The sequence below is a fragment of the Notothenia coriiceps genome, unplaced genomic scaffold (genome assembly GCF_000735185.1).
Source record: "Notothenia coriiceps isolate Sejong01 unplaced genomic scaffold, NC01 NC01_scaffold00010944, whole genome shotgun sequence".
Taxonomy (NCBI): Eukaryota; Metazoa; Chordata; class Actinopteri; order Perciformes; family Nototheniidae; genus Notothenia; species Notothenia coriiceps.
This window is the reverse complement of record NW_011343645.1, coordinates 587-19,644: the sequence shown is the minus strand read 5'-3', so window position 1 is coordinate 19,644 and position 19,058 is coordinate 587. Positions and strand designations below refer to the sequence as shown.

The 19,058-nt window shown below is 41.4% G+C and overlaps 3 protein-coding genes across 3 annotated transcripts; 1 reads left to right on the top strand and 2 right to left on the bottom strand.

Moving 5' to 3' along the window:
* Positions 1–313: 313 nt before the first annotated feature.
* Positions 314–1,695, bottom strand: LOC104946295 (endonuclease domain-containing 1 protein-like). The gene is made up of 2 exons (XM_010772082.1): positions 1,422–1,695; positions 314–1,280 (listed from the first exon to the last, which is right to left on the bottom strand). Exons 1-2 carry the CDS (start codon positions 1,605–1,607, stop codon positions 681–683), a joined length of 786 nt encoding a protein of 261 aa, XP_010770384.1. The 5' UTR covers positions 1,608–1,695; the 3' UTR covers positions 314–680.
* A 1,131-nt stretch (positions 1,696–2,826) lies between these two features.
* Positions 2,827–4,596, bottom strand: LOC104946303 (endonuclease domain-containing 1 protein-like). Its single transcript, XM_010772092.1, has 2 exons — positions 4,303–4,596; positions 2,827–3,441 (listed from the first exon to the last, which is right to left on the bottom strand). Exons 1-2 carry the CDS (start codon positions 4,594–4,596, stop codon positions 2,827–2,829), a joined length of 909 nt encoding a protein of 302 aa, XP_010770394.1.
* A 1,196-nt stretch (positions 4,597–5,792) lies between these two features.
* Positions 5,793–18,848, top strand: gigyf1a (GRB10 interacting GYF protein 1a; the record flags this gene model as incomplete). Its single annotated transcript, XM_010772091.1, has 17 exons — positions 5,793–6,092; positions 8,766–9,378; positions 9,460–9,523; positions 12,293–12,422; positions 12,642–12,737; positions 12,930–13,047; positions 13,695–13,803; positions 14,119–14,354; positions 14,882–15,099; positions 15,248–15,362; positions 15,571–15,762; positions 16,487–16,641; positions 17,178–17,346; positions 17,559–17,860; positions 18,331–18,434; positions 18,573–18,673; positions 18,763–18,848. Coding segments are annotated over exons 3-17 (2,166 nt in total), but the record flags the coding sequence as incomplete, so codon positions are not given.
* Between the last annotated feature and the right edge of the window lie 210 nt (positions 18,849–19,058).

Below are 19,058 nucleotides of genomic sequence, written 5' to 3'. Positions count from 1 at the left end.
GAATGAAGAACAAATTCAGGATTGGAAAAAACGAAATGTATTGTTAGGTCAGTCTATGTATGTGTCAGATTAGAAAAGGACCTTTTACTAGTTTCTTGAAACAATGCAAAGCAGCCTTCTGTTTCATCTGTGGCCTCTAAATGTACCCTTTTTATTCCAGTACAGACGATCTAAAGTCTGTAAATGTCCCAGAACAACAACAGCAGAGACCCCATGAGAAGGTTTGTCAAATGTAGTCTAGTTTGTATTCTAGTTATCTTGCTGCTGTTATTGTTACTGTGAAATTAAATATCACAGAAATGATTCAACGACATTTTAGTTAAAGGTTGTAAAGGTTTATTTCAGCAAATAAGGCAAGGCGGGTACATTTTCGTGAGATAAAATACAGTAAGAGCACTACTAAACATTTCAGTCTTTAGTATGTATTGTTGCCAGTGGTAAAACATAAAATGTTGAGCTGGATTATATGAAGGACCATAGACTATTGTCACAGAAAAAATGTTGAAGTTACACAGCAGGAAAGGACCAGGTTTAAATTATAGAATTGCTGAATAATAACTAAATTCCATTCAACTGCTAACAGAGCCATTTTTAGTGTGCCACTGTGCAAGGAAGAGATGACAGAACATGACCCAGAGTGTTATGGCTAAATTGCAGGCCTTTAAAGCTATATTTTTTGCCTATTTATTTTTACTGGACCCTGGGGACACACAGTCACCCACAAAGATCCGAAAGTTCTGTTCTACAAAGGTTGTCTTCTTCAGGAACTCCTTCAGCTGCTGGACGGAGATTTCCACCACCTCGTTGTTGTTGTCCTCCTCCTCATTCAGGCCGTAGTGAGCGAAAGATGGGAACTTATATCGCTCGCTGGAGGGTGCATTGTGGTCGTAGTCAATGCAGCAATACGCCGACCAAATGTACCTGGGCACTGCCACGCGGTTCATGTTCTCCCGGCGAATCATCTTCCCAGAGGTGGTGATACCGGTGACGATGTAGGCGGTTCCGCGGCAGTAGTTGTTGAGCCGTTTGCGGATGATGTTCTCCTGTTTGTTCCAGACTCTGTTGTTGAAGTCGGGCGTCATGGGCACGACATTGGTGAGGGTGTAGGTGGATGCCTTGTCATCTGGTTCGTCCTGATGCTCTTCTGGGTTGAGGGTGCCACGCTCATACAGTACGGCGTTTGTGTAATCGTCCAGGACTGCTTGGGCATCTTCGAAGTCCATGTGCATGTAACCACGTGGGAATGGCTGCATCTCATCTGTATCAGAATACGTGGAGAGCTGTGTGGACAGATAGAGCAAATGAGAGGACAGAATGTGATCTGCATGAATTTCTTTTTTTTAATTTGTAAATATTAAAGCATGCTGTTCAGGTTGAAACATCTCAAAGCAACTAATGTGCATTCCTTATTTGTCCCTTACCTGTGGTTCATACATCCATGGGACATCCACGCATTTGTCCCCAGCTGATCGTTTGAAAGTGTACGCAGAATACACAGGTACATGATCCACGGTGTTGTACAGCGTCAGGTAGCGTGTCCTCTTGTTGAAACGCTGACAAATGAACCTGAGGGAGGGGTGTTCCAGACCAGTCGGTGGTGTTTGCATGTAAAGGAATTGTCTGCATTCTGAAGACAGCTCCTTTTCCACTCTCCCTCTTACCGCTGATGTTATTAGGTTGACTAACAGGAAAGTCTGCACCCAAAATGCCATAGTCAAGACGTTTTGTCACTCAAGCGTGTGAAATGTGAGCTGCTCAGAGTACTGAATGTGCGTCTATGGCTGTCCATGGAGCTCATTAAAACAGCTAACAGGTTTTACACTCTGTAATCAGAGCTCAATATGCAAAACAATTCACTTGAGCATGGTCCACCCACAGCTAGGGGGACCGCTTCAGTAGACAGCCAATAAAAAAATATCAGATTTTTCCTATCTGGTGTTTGGCTTGGCGTTGGCCCCATATAGCACTTGACTAAACAGCACATCTTATTCAGCGAAGCCCTTATGTAGCAGCTGTTAAATTGCTTACAGACGGATGTACAGTAATTGTCTTTTTACAAACGGTTCTTATCCCCTTTGCCTGGAGTTATCAAATGTTTTAGACAATACATTTGAAATGAATTCTTCCCCAAAAACTACAACGTGCAATTTCACTTAAAAAACATCCAGAGAAACACATTAGTGAGACATAATTGTACAGATTACTGATTGATTTCACTACAGAATAGGGGATGGGGGACATTCAATTAAGTTTAAATAAGCAACACTACAGATTCACTCTGAAACGCATATAAGGCACATAACAAAACAGTTGCTTTATTCATTTATTTTACACACATGTTTTTTTCGCAGATGTGATTGGCCGTGAACAATTTCAGAAGTTATTAGTATGTACAACTTAAGAGAAGTTAGAAAAAAAGTATCCATGGTGGAGATAATGCCTGTATGTAATGTCATTTTACAAAGTGGAATCCTAACTTGTCCAACATATTTCCATCACTCATCACCCTATACCTCACATACAGTATATTAGAGAGATATTTACTTTTCATCAACAGTATTGGTTAATACAAGGCCTACCTAAATATTGATGCATGGCACTGCCACTTAAACAGTAAAAGGACTTTTATAGGATTAAGAGCTATTAGGATTGTGCTGATACTAGACTGTGAATACAGGATACAACAGGCTCTGCTGCTTAGGTTTGATTAGTCTTCTTATTCAGTAAACATGTAAAGGCAGGACTTCTTAACACTGCTTCTAATAGGTTTGTTTGAGTTAGTCCTAGTAGGTAGACAATCAATTACATCTAGTTCAAGATGTCCCATCACACTGAAACACTGGTCAAGTCTCTCTTCTTCTTAAAGGTGTTTTCTGACACACAGCCCTTGTAGAAAATGTTCAGGTCATTGTCTGTGTGGCTCTTCAGGAAGCTCTCCAGAGTCTTCAGAGGGACCTCCACCACACTGTGGTCAGTCTGCTCATTCAGTGCATAGCCCCCATAACTAGGGAACATGAACCTCACCTCATACGGAGAGTTACGGTCAAACTTCGGGCAGCAGTAAGCCAACCATAAGTATTTGGGGATTCCCAAGCGGTCCCTGTTATCTCGTTGGAGGGTCCCTCCAGAAAGAGTCACCCCTGTCACTATGAATGATTTGCCGTGGCAGAAGTTGTTGAGGCGGCGGCGGATAATGTCCAAGTATGGGTTCCAGAAAGCGTCCAGGAGGTTTGTGAGTAATGGGACTACATTGGTGAGAGTATATGTGGAGGATTTGTCGTCTGGCTCTGATTGGTGCAGGTCAGGATTCAGCGGGCCCCGTCTGTATTCTACAGCGTCTGTGTAGTCCTCCAACACGGCCTGGCTGTCCTCAATCAGAGGGGGGGTGTCTTCAGTGAGGGGAATGGCTCTCATGTTGCCACTGTCATCATCAGAAACCAACTGAAGAGATAAGATTTGTTATTGGTTTTATTTCTTGTATTTGTTTTATGTATTATGTTGCATTGTTGGAGGGGACTGGGACTTACATTATTCATTGCCATATCTACACTGTAGCTACTGTGCATTTGACAATAGAGCCTTTGAATTTAACAAATTAAATAATTGTGGTTAGTATTTTGAAAGTGATGCTAATCCAAAAGCCAGGGGACTTATGCCAGTTATGAGTGGTTGGTGTAACAAACTGCTAAAACAATAATAATCCAATGAATGGTTTAAAAGCTTAAAGGAGTAGTTGTGGGAGATGTGCCTGTTCACGTTCTTTCCAACAGTCAGTTTGATGTTTGTAAGGCCAATAGTGTTTTTGTACCGGTAGGCTGACTCTCTGTTTTTACTAAGCTTACTAACCATCAGCTGGCTTCAGAATAATACTCTACATAGTACACAATACGTTTAATATCAATGTTCTTATCAAACTCTCTCTATTGAGCATATGTTCCAAAAAAGTCCTTTATCTGTAACTATTCCTTTAATGTGTGTTTGGGGACTTGCTTTTGTGATTGAAAGGGCTTTTAACCAGTTAGCAATTGCTGTGTATTCGTCTGGCACGAAGGCTTAGTCTTCTTTACTACATTCTGCCCCTTTAATTGGAAAATAAAAAAGCGTATCCCTGTATTAGACATTTTCTGTTCATTTGCAAACCTTTTTTGTTTGTTTGTTTTGTCTCTAATAACAACAATACTGACTGATCTTCCTGCAAAGGTATTGTACAGGGATTAGACTATCCTGAGATGAGTCATTATTGCCCAAATAACATTCAGGTATTTCAGGCTTAAGGGACATATAAAACAAACTAGTCTCTACCTGTGGTTCATACATCCATGGCGTGTCCATCCTCCTCTTCCCATCTGACTTCTTAAAGATGTATGCTGAATAGAGGGGGAGGTGGTGACTGCTGTCATACAACGTGGAATAGCGCAGTTTGTCTGCATACTTCTGGCAGACCCTCCTCAGGTTGGTTCCCTTTATCCCTGCAGGCGGTGACTGCATGTAGAAAAAGTGGCTGCAGTCTTTGAAGCTTTTGGACACAGTGGCACTCACCAGGGGGGACGCCATCAGCAGGGAGAAGCTTAGGACGCAGGTGCCAACCAGATGCATCATCACACATCTGCACTAAATGAAAACAACAGAAAACGTGGTATTTTCCTCATCCATCGTGAGTTTGACATGTCCTGTAACGCACCTTTTTAAGAATGAAGAAATTCCATGGGGTTTGAACTATTCTGATAGTATGTCATCCTGTATTGGTGTTGCAGTCATAATCTAGTAAAGTGTAATGGCTTTTGGACAGACACTCAGTATGCAAAGCAGCAGTAGCTTAGAGTGAATCCATTGGTTAGACAGTGGACTTATCTGCTCCTAAAGTCTTTGCAGCCATGCATCTCTGCACATGCTTCTGTCGGGCTGTGTACCAATTCTAGTTTATGTCATGAATCAACACCCAGGTATTATACACTGCACATCTGACCAGGTACACATATTGTTCCTCTTGATACGATATTGTGTTTTCATCTCAGATATAATTAATAGCAAAGTAAAATACTTTAAGTCTGTGAGACATTAGTGACATGTAAAGTTGCAATTTGATAAAGCAAGCGTGTGCAGAAACGTAAGTATTTTAAAAATGAATATACAACAGGTTTACTTAATGTAGGCTGATTAGCTGTTACTCAGATTTCTTTAGGATATATGAGCTATAGTAACATTAAGTGGATAATGATTCATGGTTTTACAATTCTTTTTTTTATAATTTCCAATTGCATATCACCAGATGATATTCACATACAATATTGAAGGTTTTATTTGATATAATTTTCACAACTTTCTTTTATATTTTCCATTCAGTTGTACCAGCTATCATGCTGTGTACAGAGCGCCCTCTGCTGACTAAACCCTATATTGCCGTTGGCAAAAGTCTCGCGCATGCTCAGTTTAGCATTGCTAGTCAACAAGCTCTGCTAGTGATTCAGTACATTTTCAAGGGTATTGATAGCGAATACCTAAAAAATATCTCCTTATGCATTTCAAGAATACTGCTTTTGATTACAACGTGTGCGAAACAACTTTTACAGGAGTTAATGTAGTTATTCTACCACGCGAATGTGTATTATTGAGCTGGCTGTTTCTGAGTTATGCCAAAAATACAATGTTATGCTAAAGTTGTCCTCGCAGCGGCAAACGGCAAATTAAAAACACCTTTATCTGAGACACTGTATTTGAAAAATACAGTTGCAAAGTGCAGTACACGTCGGTGTCCAGGCTGATAAACAGGGGTGTGTTTGCCCTGCTACAACATTGGTTAGCCGCTTGTCAATGTGCAGTCACGTGGTATCACAAGGACGGCCATGTTTCCGAAACACAAACAACAAGAAGAGCAGCGACTAGGAGCCAGCAGACACATACTGATACGCAGCAGCGACCGTTGGAGGAGAGGGGGAAAATAATAAATAAAATACAGAGCACGACTTTCTGAAAGTACGATTCTGTCGAATGAATACGTTTACAGTGTTTAAGAGACCAATGCATACGAGATATTGGCAGTAGACACACCGTACCGACAACCAGTCTGGTAACGTTAGCTATAAACAGTGAAGGTAAGCCATGGTTCCTCTTTGAAGCTTGTCTTTTAGCTAGCTGGCTAACATTGGCTAACACGCTAACCTCAGCTCTTGCAACTCGGATGGTTTGGATTTATCTGTTGTGAGAGAAAAGCTTTTGCACCAAGTTATTTTACGGTTGTTGTTTCTGTCAGTGTGTGTTGTTTACGTCGCATTAGCCGTAGCTTCACACCGAGAGCGGAGTGGAGGTGGTCGTCCGCACATTGGCGGAGAAGGCCGGGGAGTCCGATCCCAACACTCCGCCCCCTCCGCCATAATATCTGGTGTCATTTGAACCTACAAGGCCTTTAAGATCAACGCGAACCGTATGCTAGTTTAGGTAGCAAACCAGCTAACCCGTCTCTGGTTTGCAATACAAATAGGATACGTTTGGTTGCAAATATTGTTGGAACGATAAAAGTGTTCCTCTTTATCCACAAGTCGATATGCTGTAAGGCTAATTGGCTTCAAAGACGGAACTATTTTAAAGCTAATGTAGCTCGCTGAAGCTAGCTTACGTCAACGCGAGCTATTTTGTCAATATGTTAGCCATCTTTACGACCAAACAATGAAATACTGTAAAGTTTGTTAAAGTAAAAAAACTGGTAAACATTGATGTGAAGCCTCAGCATAGAGTTTTAGTCTATATTTTAGCAGCTTGCCATTGTTATCCCGCCACATTTCTAAGTGCACAACCGTTGTAAATATCTAAATGCAATAGAAATGTTATGTTCTGCAAGCAGTTATTCCTGTGTCACCTTACTTCAGCTTTCTCATCAAAAAGTAGATTCTTAAATATGTCCTAAAGTGCCTGTTGTGGCCTGAAGTCGAAAGTTTATTTATGAAATAGTTCGAAGTCATAAGGCGGTCTACGGATGCTTTGGCAAAATGATACATTCTTAATTGTTGCGGTAATGCATCGAGTGCCATAAATAAAACTCATTTAATGATTGCATGTTCCGTGCCTTTAACTGATACATAAGTGTTATTTGCATGTATTTTAAGTCACGATCCACACTGAATTTCTCTAACATTACTTTAAGTATGATTACCAATATCAAATATTTCCACAGTAGCCCAAAGGATTTGATCAAACAGTTGATGCAACCAGAGGGGAAATCCAAGGTTCCTATTTTCAAAAGAGGGCTTTTATCTCGGTTTACAAATTATGTTTCTATAGAATGTTACTCTTCAGTTCATACATACAGAGGGCCAACATCATCTTGGGCAAAATAACACACAATATAATTTAATAATTTACGGCCACACTGGAAGTTTAACCTGTCAGCTTTCAAGTTACTATTCTCTGTTGTCTTAATGTGTATTTTTAATTATTGTTAATTTTGTTATTTAATGTCCCATGAATTGCTTAGATGGTAAACTGTTAAAGAACCTACTGCAATCATGTTCTTCTTAGTGTTATCCAACTGCAAAGAGTAGTGCCACATTTGTAACAAAAGCTTGTTTTTCCACGTCATATATATGTCAAAGTATTTTACACTGAAGTAAAAAAGATTGCATGAGCAGCGCTTCATTTTTTTATAAACGAACTACAGACCCTTAGAGGCTTTTACTGTGCCAGTGCCAATGACTAAGACTTGCTGTGGAGATAGGTGATCTAGAAAAAAAAAATCTACTATCAATACTTGGATAACGGTATTTCATTCCATTTACATCTAAACGTACTACCCCCGACCATGGAGTTTTGGGGGGTAAAATAATGTGAAAAGAACTTAATTTAGACCCGGGTCCCTGCAATAGTTCCTGATAGCGTCCTAGTTCTGGACGAACTTCCTGCGGTCTGAAAAGTGATTTTGTATAACCGTATAAGTAATAGAGATTTATAGTGTCACATCGTTGTACACAAAGTTATTTCATATACAGAAGTGTTTAGCTAGTTGAGTGTTCGCCTGATGGAATTGGTATAAGAGGGCAGCGCTTCAGGCTAAATGTGATAACTAACACAACCTTTATGATATTAAAAAGTAGTAAAATACATTCATAAGTGTTAGTATAACTTTTGATTTAAGGTAATAGCCAGGCAGGTATATCTCCTTCTGTAATACCCAGTTTTTCATCTTATAACTTGTTTCAATAAAAGTGATGTTCCTTACTCGTGAATCATAAAAATAACGACAAAGAAGTTATTTAAATGTTAGGATTTTTCATGTCATAAGGACAGTATAATATATGAGCATTTACTATTGTGACATTTTGTTGCCTTGGTTTTGGTGTAGTTTCCATGACTTTACAAACAGCTGCATACTTTTAAAAGCAGCCTGGTTACCTGAATATACTCCCTAGATTTCTGGATGGAAAATCTCCTGTGAGAAGCTCAACAAGGGGCCATGATTGAGCACTACAGCTAGCTGGTTTCATGCATTCAGTGTCAAAATACCACAATGTTTTTCTCCCAGCTCAGAGTGCCATGTGCAAATTGATTAAAACAGGCTAGTACCTTTTCAGTAACTCCAGGGCATGCTGTGAAAATAGTGTGTCTAGAAATCAAATTACACTTCCTTTCCTATCACATTATAGGCAGACGGACAATCTGTGAAAGTACATCCCTCCAACGGCACATTTTTTAAGTGTACACTTCTAACATGATCCTTTCCATCTGTTTTTTAATCATTTGATTTCCCCCCCTCTCCAACTCTGCTTACTTTTCAGTGGTGCTAAGGGAGGAGGACAGGAAATAAAGGAGTCACCTGGAGGGTCTCCGTCAATCAACATTTCAGTTGGAGCGAGAGAGAAAAAGGGACGGAGGGAGAGAGAAAAGCAAAGAGGAGTGCGAGTCGCGTCTGCTCTTGGCAGCTGTTCCAGCAGCCTGTTTCAGTGTTGTGGCTTTTATTTCGTTCCTGCGTTACCTTTTTTGATGAATCAACTCATATTTTTAACTTTAATGTGAGCTATAACTGCTGTAAAAAGAAGAAAGAAAACATTATTACTAGCAAGAGTGTTTTATTTTGTTCCATTGTTCATTTCCAAGGTGTTTTTCGTTTATTTTCTTTGTTTACCTACCATTTCTTCGGCTGTGAGTAGCAGGAGATTCCACTCTCCAAACTATAGTCGAACCCCCTTCCTTATCTAGTTAGGACCTGATAACCTGGTATTCCTCAAGCACCTGCAACTGGCAGCTATTCTCTTTGTGTCTGTGTGTTTGGGGAGCTCTGTGACCACAGCTTAAGCACCACTCAGCCTTTTAGTCACCTAAGCCTAACTAAAGCCAGCCAGCTCTAGCCTGGTCCAGTACAGTCCAGCCTGCTCCGATCATCTGGACAGGGTAAGACATCTTCACTCACTTTTACTCCTTTTGACTTTACAGTTGCTACAAGAAATAAAACATGAACCTTTTTCTCCTCAGATACTCAGTTCTGTGTGGACGTGAGGAATATGACTGCTGAGACTCTTAACTTCGGCCCAGAATGGTAACCAATCTTATTTCTTTACATTAAAATACTACTGACTAATAAACAGGGTTCTTACTGTCCTTAAAAACCTGGAAAAGTCATGGAAATTCAAAATTCAAATTCCAGGCCCTGGAAAAGTTATGGAAAACAAATTTTTTCTCAAAGTCATGGAAATGTAACTAAAGTTGCATCAAATATAATTTAGATTTGATCTAACCGCCGAAATAGTAATACTATAATGATAATAAATACTGTATCGTATAATAATAAAACGTAAAAATGCATTTAACTGTCGAGGTATTTTGCTGGTGAGAGATTTGAGTTGCTTTAGCCTGTAGAAGCTAGTAAGTCTACTTGATTTGTTTTAGATACTGTAGCCACAACATGTTTCATATGCAGACCTTATTTTCCTGTTCCATGTTAAAATAAACAATTTTCAGTGGTACCGCTGAGAAAGACACATTTTTTTGGTCATGAAAAATTAGGTAAAGGTCGTGGAAAAGTGTATGAACCCTGAATAAAGTAAAGTATCTCCTGAAAAGAATAAATGCTCTTATGAAGATTAAACAGCTCTTTGACAACAAGATTTAATGAATGTTTAATGTGTTATGATTTGACAGAGTGAGTGGTTGTGGAGCTTTTGACCTTATCACCCGTAATGAGCAGATATTTTACTCAGTGATTAAACTGTAGGTGTTCAAAGCAACGTAATTGTGAATATTATTCATGCTTTAGTCTGTGTTGTTTAAAAGGAATCTTGATATAAAAATGGTCATGTCTTAATGTTAAATGCAACGGCAATACACCCACGTGGAGAGATGATCTTAAATGCCAGGAGAATACTCTGCTGCATAGTTGATAACCTGGCCTTCTTTTTTTAGATGCCTTTTCATGTTGCAAATTAGGAGTCCTTTGACTTTTGCCAAGCTTCGCTGTAATTATTTTGACGATCGAGTCATTTTCATGTAAAAATGCGAATAATAGCTAGTTCCAGCTTTTCTGTTTTCATATGATGCTTAACAAAATATCTTTTGGTTTTGGGCTTTTGTTCGGACAAAGGGAGCTATTTGAACACCTAACCTTGGGCTCTGAACATTTTTATTTTCCACTTTTTCTTGCACTTCATAAAACAAGAAACCAAAAAATAGAAGGCAGATAAATTGATGATGAAAGTAGTTGATAGTTACAACTTTCACACAGACTGTTTTATCATGCCATCTCTAACTGTTGGAAAGCAGTTTTCACTTTAGATCAAAGGCCCTGTTCACTCCTGGTATTGAATATGCATCTTTTGTGATCAGCTCTGTAGAAGTAGGCAGCTCTGAGTACAGATGAATGTGCAGAGTGAGTGTTTGGCACATAAGAGAAAGAAAGAGGTGGATGCACCAACAGCAAAGTGATTATTTATTCAGTTAACTCGCTATCGATGGGTCCAAGTGACGCAGCCTATTTTCAAGAGAGCTGTCCACTTGTGATTGGATAACAAAAGCACATGTTTGGTCTGAAGAGGGCCAATATAGGAAGTGTTGTCCTTTCCATCTCTGATTCTCCACCTCATCCTTCAGTGGACGCTTGTGTTGTGCTTAAGAGGGGGTGTAGTCTTCAGTTTGGTAGCACTCAATATCTAAAAGCCTGTGACTGCTGTGTGCATTCTTGACTCTGTGCCAGCTTCGCAGAATATTTCTCTCTTAACACATCTGCAGCTGCTTTCCTCTCAGTGGCCCTTCTAGCCCTACTTTTATACTCGCACCTCTTGAATAAATCTAAGCAGTGGCCGATGTATGTGCTCACAGCCAGCTGTGTGGCTGCATGTTTACAATTCCTTTAATGCCTGTTAGCGTTTCAAAATTATTTAGATCATTTGAGGTTTGGCTGGCCGAAGAGCTGTCGAGCATGTTGGGCATTGTGTTAGACTTCAAAGTGAAAACATTCTGCCTTGCATTTAGATTCATGTAACAGTTGTTGGACTGACCTTTGCTCTATAAGACTCAGAGGATTATGTACGTCTAGATATGAGAGGTGGAAGATCTTTAAGATTTCTTTCTCCGTCCTGTTTGAAGTATTGCTTAGTGTATCACTGGAATGTTTCCTTAGCTCACCATTTTATTATTCATATTAGTAGCAGCAACACCATTTTGACCCTGAAATGCCACATGCTGCCAACTTGTCTTTCACGTTGCCTTCCTTTTACCTCTTGCATCCCACACCTCCCAGAGTTCCATGTGGTTTTGATGCGGAGTCAATGACACGTTCTGTAGAAGCATGTGAATGAAGCCATTGTTGAACAGCAGACCTTGGAACCTGGCCCGCTAGTAATAGCTTTTTAAAATGAAAGTTTGAGATTGGAAAAGCTAATATATCATCTGCGTTGAGCCAAGTGTATTCAGAGGGACCCGCGTGAGAGGATGGTTGGCTCGCGAAGCATTTAGAGAAATATTTTTAGATCTTTTTCTTCAGTACAGATTAAAAGGAATTATATCCCGCTTGCACAATAGCTGCAATTCTTCTCTGCCAACAGTGGACTTTACACTAAGTTATTTACAAGTGATTTTCCTACATTGTATGTCAGCTCCAGTCAGTAGGCAGGAACAATGAAAAATGCCAATATGTAGCTTTAAAGTTCAGTTAGTAATCTCCTGTTGAAACACTGACACTGAAATACTGTTTAAAAGTATACATGTTAAAACGTCTGACATTTCAATTGCAACACTGAGAAGTCTTGATGGTCTGTTGAACATTCAGACATTATCCTAATTCCTCATGATTCCTGTACTTTTTCTCACGCAGGCTTCGTGCACTGTCCAGTGGGGGGAGTGTGACGTCCCCCCCTCCTTCCCCCGCCATGCCAAAGTACAAGCTGGCCGAGTATCGCTACGGCCGAGAGGAGATGTTAGCACTTTATATCAAAGACAACAAGGTGAGTGGGAAAAGTTTCTCTGTTCGAATCAGTGAAGAAGACGTTTAGTAATGTTGTCAAAGTTAATGGTGCTAAAACACAAGCATGATTTTCTCTTTTAAATCCCATTTCCCTAGCTTAAAAAAACCAAACCTGTATCAGACAGTTGTTTTTCTAAGTCAGGCCAAAAGTTTTGAAAGATAGTAATGTCAACGTCCGTACCTATGGTTGTTGTTGCAGGTCCCAGAGGATATGCAGGATAAGGAGTTTGCTGCTATTCTGCAAGATGAGCCCATGCAGCCACTGGCACTGGTGCCTCTCACTGAGGAGGAGCAGGTCTGCAATTAACACATATCCTCAAATACACTGATACCTGCACATGTCAAACTGTTCCTGCTTTTCATGTGATATCTCATCGCGATATGATCTGAGTTTTCAAAACGAGTGGTGCTGTTGTTACAAATGCAGCTGCAAACTCGCATTCCTCACATTCTTGCCTTTTGCTCTTTCCATTCTCTCTCTCGGCAGAGGAACTTCTCTATGTCTGTGAACAGTGTGGCGGTGCTAAGGCTCATGGGAAAAGGGGTGGGCGCCACAGCCCCAGCTGGAGTGGTCCGAGGACGAGGGACCGCGCGAGGTGGTCGAGGTAACGGCAAAACAAAACTCCCAGACACCCATTAGAAGAGAGAGCAACAAATAAAGTAGAGCATTGGTTCAGCCTAAGTGCATGCATACAGACTCCACAACCACTTGTGCTGAAACTAACACGAGTCCAACAGAAACAAAAACGCTGCCCAAAGAAAGCTTGGCCGGAACTACAATGGCTGTTATCCAGAGAAAGTATAACAGTTTATTCAAGCCAACCACTGGAGTGTTTATTTCCCTTTTTTCTTCCACCATCTTGGTGCAGCACACTTCCTCTTGGCCTGTCTAAATAGTCCTCCTTTTGTCCAGCCACACCTGTCTAAAACCACTTGGCTTACAAACTCACCTTGTGCACACAGAGCACTCTGCACATATGAATGGCCAATGTAAACACTTACCATCCGGTGCAGGACAGCCAAGGAAACAACTTGGAAGAAGGATGCTGTGCCGGTTTCATTGTTTGTCTGCAGCTCTTAAAGAAGATATAAGCTAATCATATTTCAGTAAAATAAATTATAAAAGTGTTAAAAATAAGATATATGAGGTTTATTTAACAGAAAAAGACGTATTAGCCAATCTCAAGCTCTTTCATTCAGATGATGATGATATTAAATACCAACACCTTCTGCTCCGTGTGTACTTCATCAGGACGAGGTCGCGGTGAAGGTGGATTTTACCAAAGAAGTATTGAAGAACCGGAGGTGGGTTTTGGACGCGGCGTCCGAGAGATTCATCGCAGCCAGAGCTGGGATGACCGGTAAGAAAAACTCACTAATTGAATGTCAAATAAATCATGGATTACATTTCTTAGGGCCAAAATAAAGGCATTTGCTTTCAAGGCTGAGAGAAGACATAATAAACTAGAAGGAAATATAAAATCCTCTCTGATATTTGTATTACAATTTTTCTCATGTTGTATAATTGACCTAGGTATCTTCTTTTATCTGGATAGGCTGAACTACAATATGTTTGTTACTCCCGTACTCCCAGATAAAACCGACTTTATGCTTTGGGCTCATTTTTCCTATTTTTTTGTATCACTTATTTCTCAAATGTTCCCTTCTTTTCTCAGGGCTGAGCGTAGATTTGAGAAGCCGGTCCGGCGGGAGGTCGGGCGTCCCGGCTTTGAAGAGCCTGTAGTGCCTGTGGTTCCAGGACGGAAGGAATTCACGAGGGCTGACAGCGATAACTGGCGCATCCTCCGAGAGGAGCAGCAGGAGGAGGAGGAGGCGGCGGCGGCGGCAGGAGGGGGGGTGGTGGTGGTGGAACCGGGAACCAACTGGAGACTTGCAGGAGTCCGCAGGGATGGTAGGATGAAAACAAACATGCTTTTATTCATTGTCCCGCCGCCGTAAACTCGTTTGTGTTAAAAAATGAAAGCTATACACAGGAGAAACACCTCATCAGTCCTTTTCCTTTTAGAATGCATGACGTGCATTCCACAGAACTTCGATTTGATAGTATTCATACATGGCCACTTAGTGTCGAACACCTTATCAGATGTCGTGGTAAAAAGGCCTGTGGCTTTAAGAAATGAAATGTGTAGAAATGGCTTTTTAAATCAGTGTAATCACAACCTTTGCTTCTCACTTGCGTATTAAAATGGCCTAAGTAGAAGATAATCAATTCTAGTAGTTCTTACTCCAGGCTATCAGAGCTCAGTTGTGATGATGTGTTCAGCTGAAACAGTAGATATAGTGACATCTAGTGGCAGTGAAGGGATTTCTACCAGACAAAGTGGAGTGTTGCTAAAAGGGAGCTGCACTTTAAGACAACCGCAGTTTCGGAGGTTATGAGACCCTATCCTCACTGATGGCTGTCCATTTCTCTGTCAGATGGGGGTCCTCGCTCAGCAGGCTGGCGGGAACACACCGGTCCCGGCGAGGGTCGTCGTCGGAAGTTTGATTTTGATTTCAGGGACGCGGATGGCCATGGTGGTGGCCGCCGGCGTGAGGGACTGGACGACGGAGACGGCCTGCCTGAGTGGTGCACAGACGAGGAAGACGGGGAGATGGGCACGTTTGACTCCTCTGGAGCTTTCATGGCTTTGAAGGTGTGTACATTTAATTATTCTTAAGAACGTTCTCTTCAAACAAAGTCAAGTTTTTTGTTTTATGATATTTATTTATTTTACTGTCAGCTCTCATTGAATGTCAATGAGTATTTGGTACACTCTTTAATTGTCTCTTCCTTTGTGTCAGAAGGGTGACAAGGACATAATCCTGGAGGAGGAGTTTGATTTTAAGGGGATAGAGGACGAGGAAGACGAGGAGTTCTACGCTGACATGGAGAGGAACAGTGCTGAAGAAGACAAGGGTGAGGAAAAACCTTTTTATTTGATGATTTTATAATGTTTTTGGAATCGTTCCCTTGCCAGCTTTATTATTGCATTGTTCATTGAAAAATGATTTGTTCATAAGGCTTTTCCTATTCGTTCAGAAGCCCAGGAGGAATTCATAACTGATGATTGTGGCATCTTGCTTAAGGCTTTCCTTTCTTTCTTTCCTCCGCTCTCCCCTTACAGAGAGTAAAGAAGCTGGCTCTGCTGTAAGGGACGGCGAGACAAAGCCAGCTTCACCCTCGTCCTCTCCTCCAGCACTGCAACACTGTACCCCCCCCTCTGTGGACCATCGGCCCAGCAACGCAGGCCTGTTGGTGGACAATGCTCAGCTGAACAACAGCCACCCTGTGAAAGCCAGCAGCGCGGCCAGTGAAGGTACCCCCTATTTCACGTCAGAAGCAACAGACAGATGGATTCAGTTAGCAGCTCTCTTAGGTACCTATTATTTTCTAATTATGAAGGCAATTCATGTTTTTTTCCAAAAATATATGTATATTGATATGTATGTATTGCAGTTAAACCATGTGAATTATGAGTGTGAAGTTGGACAAGAACATGTGGAGAAAATAAATAGTATGAGAAGTTTGTTAGTATGATATGAAATGTACTAATGGTATCAAATCTAAAGAAAGTAGGAAATGAATTATGGAACAAGGTCAAACTCAATATGAATATCCAGTATGGATCTTTTGACTTTATTATCAGATTCTTCCAGCTTTTTATTGAGCAATGAGTTTGAATACCGACTAGGCAAACTTAAGTCATCAGTGTTTGTCACATTCAAACTTGTATCTTGAATAACAAAATTGAAGTGTTAAGGGTCTAATCCTGTAACTGTAGAGCTTTTGGCTTCTTGGATTCAGCCAAGCTCTTAGTCATGCACCGTAAGTGTGTGGAACTATTGCCGCGTTGATATTTTGAGTTTGATATACAATATGTGAGGTCATTTAATATCTTGTTTACTAAACCCGCTGCTGCTGTCTCGCACAGAGCCAGTTGGTGGCTCTACCCGCCTCAACCCAACATCACCACCTCATATATAGAAACTCTAAAAATAGAGCCCATTGTTTTACTAATGTTTTTGTGTTTTTTGTATCAGACATGGCTCCTGTAGGGGTCTCTAAGAGCCAGCTGAGCCCCAGCGCCCCCCCTTCCTCACGTATGCCTCCTCCACCTCCTTCCTCTGCTGCTCCTCTCCACCCTCCACCTGGAGGGGACGCAGAGGACGATGAGGGCATGAAGCACCTGCAGCAGGTAGGAACAACAGGAGGCACATTTCATGCAGCTGTCTCAAGTGAAACAGAAAGCACTTGTAGCTCCATTCAATCTAAACCAAAACAACACTGGACTGAAAGAAATCAAGAATACATCAAATACTTTAAAAGCCACATTTAAAATGAAGAGATCTTGAATAGGCACTTAAAAGTATTGATATTCTCTCAATGAACACTTAATGCGTAATAACTGTCTCAATTGTTACAGGAATTACATTTCAATCATTTAACCAGGGATTATTTTTCCAAAAAGTAATCAATCTCCATCTAAACCAAAGCCTACTTGTAAATCAAATCAGATCAACTATTTATAAAGCATGTTTTATACATAAGAGCTAACACTAAGTGCTTCACTAACCCAACAACATTATTTTCAAACACAGGACTGAAAAAAACATAAATACAATACATTTAAAAGGAGAGTCTTGGGTTTGCTCTTAAGAGTATTGACATTCTCTGTATGAATATTTTGATGTGGAATAACGTGTGTGTGTGTGTGTGTGTGTGTGTGTGTAGGAGGCAGAGAAGATGGTGGCGTCACTGCAGGACACTTCTCTGGAGGAGGAGTGCTTCACCCAGGCTCTGCAGCAGCAGCAGGAGTGCAGGAACACAGCCGCCGCTCTGCCGCTGTCACACGAGGCCGCCATGAAGTGGTTCTACAAGGACCCACAGGGAGAGATCCAGGGTACACTCCCACACCCTTTATTATATTATGTATCGGCCGATACTGATTCCGGTGATCGGCCCCAAAAACCCTGATCAGAGCATCCCTACTTATTATTATTATTATTATTATACTACTCACTCGTACATGCAAGGATAACACATGAATTCATGGATAAAAGCTATGTTATTGCACTGTTTGCATTGTAAACTCATTCATCTTAATCTAACCAGGTCCCTTCACCACGGTGGAGATGTGCGAGTGGTTCCAGGCCGGCTACTTCACCATGACCCTGCTGGTGAAGCGTGGCTGCGACGAGGGCTTCCAACCCCTGGGAGATGTCATCAAAATGTGGGGCCGGGTGCCCTTCGCCCCAGGGCCCTCCCCTCCGCCCCTGCTGGTGAGACAGCCACCACCGACGCAGCGCCCGCAGCCCACCCGGGGGTCCGCCGGGACTGTGAGTCAGAGCTCTGCCAACGTAGAGGATGGGGAGGGGAGGATGCAGAGGAGAGGGAAGCTTGATAGACAGGTTACGGTAAAAAACAACAACTATTTATTCAATTCAAACGTGAGATTTCTGAAATTGCCCCCATGCTTGATTTGAAGACATGTCATTTAATTTGTGTTCCTGCTAATGAATGAATGACCTTCTTGAGGAAGTGGTATTCAAACAACAGTCATAAAACGATATAATGTTGCCCCCTGTGCATGAAAGCTTCAAGTTAGTGGAACAGGGCAGGTTCCATTGAATGCTGTAATGTAACGCTACATTGTCGCAGGCCCCTGATTGCCTATACATGTGGCAGCTGTCTGTGCATCACGTTGGGGAAATGCACGCTTAATGTTTGTTCCTTTTGTAATTTAGAAGTCTTTGGTACTAAATAATTGACAATTCCCCCCCAAGTAGTTCTTGCTTAGCTATAGCATATTTTGTATTAGATAGCTGTTGTGGTGTATTGAGTTAGAATATACATGTTATTGACAGGTGGTCGCTGTTTTTTTCAGGGGAATCTGGACCAGGACCGCCTGAAAAAGCAACAGGAGCTGGCGGCAGCAGCAGCTCTCTATCAGCAGCTCCAACAGCAGCAGCTATTCCAGCTCATTAATAGGTAGGTTAATGCGTGGTTGGAACTATTCCTTTACATGTCTGAGCCTTATTTTGTGTTTGGGCCCTAGTCTCTTTCCTTTTACAAAGGGGATTTAGACTTTTGGACTTTCCGTGTTTGATTTCAATTATTTTGTCCAAGGTGCAGTGAGCAGGGTATGATGCCTTCGATGAACAGGTCGATGTCAGTGCCAGATACAGGGTCCATGTGGGACATGCATACCTCAGCTTCACAGCCGTCAGGTACGCTTTAGACTGGCTTTGAATGTCCACAAAACAACAACACGTCTTTACCTCATTGTGCTTAAATAACCCGTTTTGTTTCCATGTAGGCGGTGAAGCCAGTCTTTGGGACATAAGCATGAATCCTTCTACTCAGGGTCCAACTCTCGAACAGCTTCAAAAGGTGGCTTCAGTTGTAAGATTTCCATTTAATCTACATTTAGATTTCAATGTTTCCATACATCTTTTATGTGATCAGTAGGGGTGCAACAACTAATCGACTTAATCGATTAAAATCGATCACCAAATTAGTAGGCAACTAATTCAGTCGTCGATTCGTTGGTGACGTCATCACATGTGTTCTACACCCCGTTAAGCTCCAACGTTATCGCTCTTTTTGATTGGT

Bases quoted from the DNA above. Each gene is read 5' to 3' on its own strand.
- LOC104946303 (XM_010772092.1), bottom strand. From the start codon at position 4,596: ATGCATCTGGTTGGCACCTGCGTCCTAAGCTTCTCCCTGCTGATGGCG. The intron at 3,442-4,302 runs GTAGAGACTAGT...TTATCTCTTCAG, and splicing joins CATGGATGTATGAACCACAG to TTGGTTTCTGATGATGACAG.
- LOC104946295 (XM_010772082.1), bottom strand. From the start codon at position 1,607: ATGCAAACACCACCGACTGGTCTGGAACACCCCTCCCTCAGGTTCATT. The intron at 1,281-1,421 runs GTAAGGGACAAA...CTGTCCACACAG, and splicing joins CATGGATGTATGAACCACAG to CTCTCCACGTATTCTGATAC.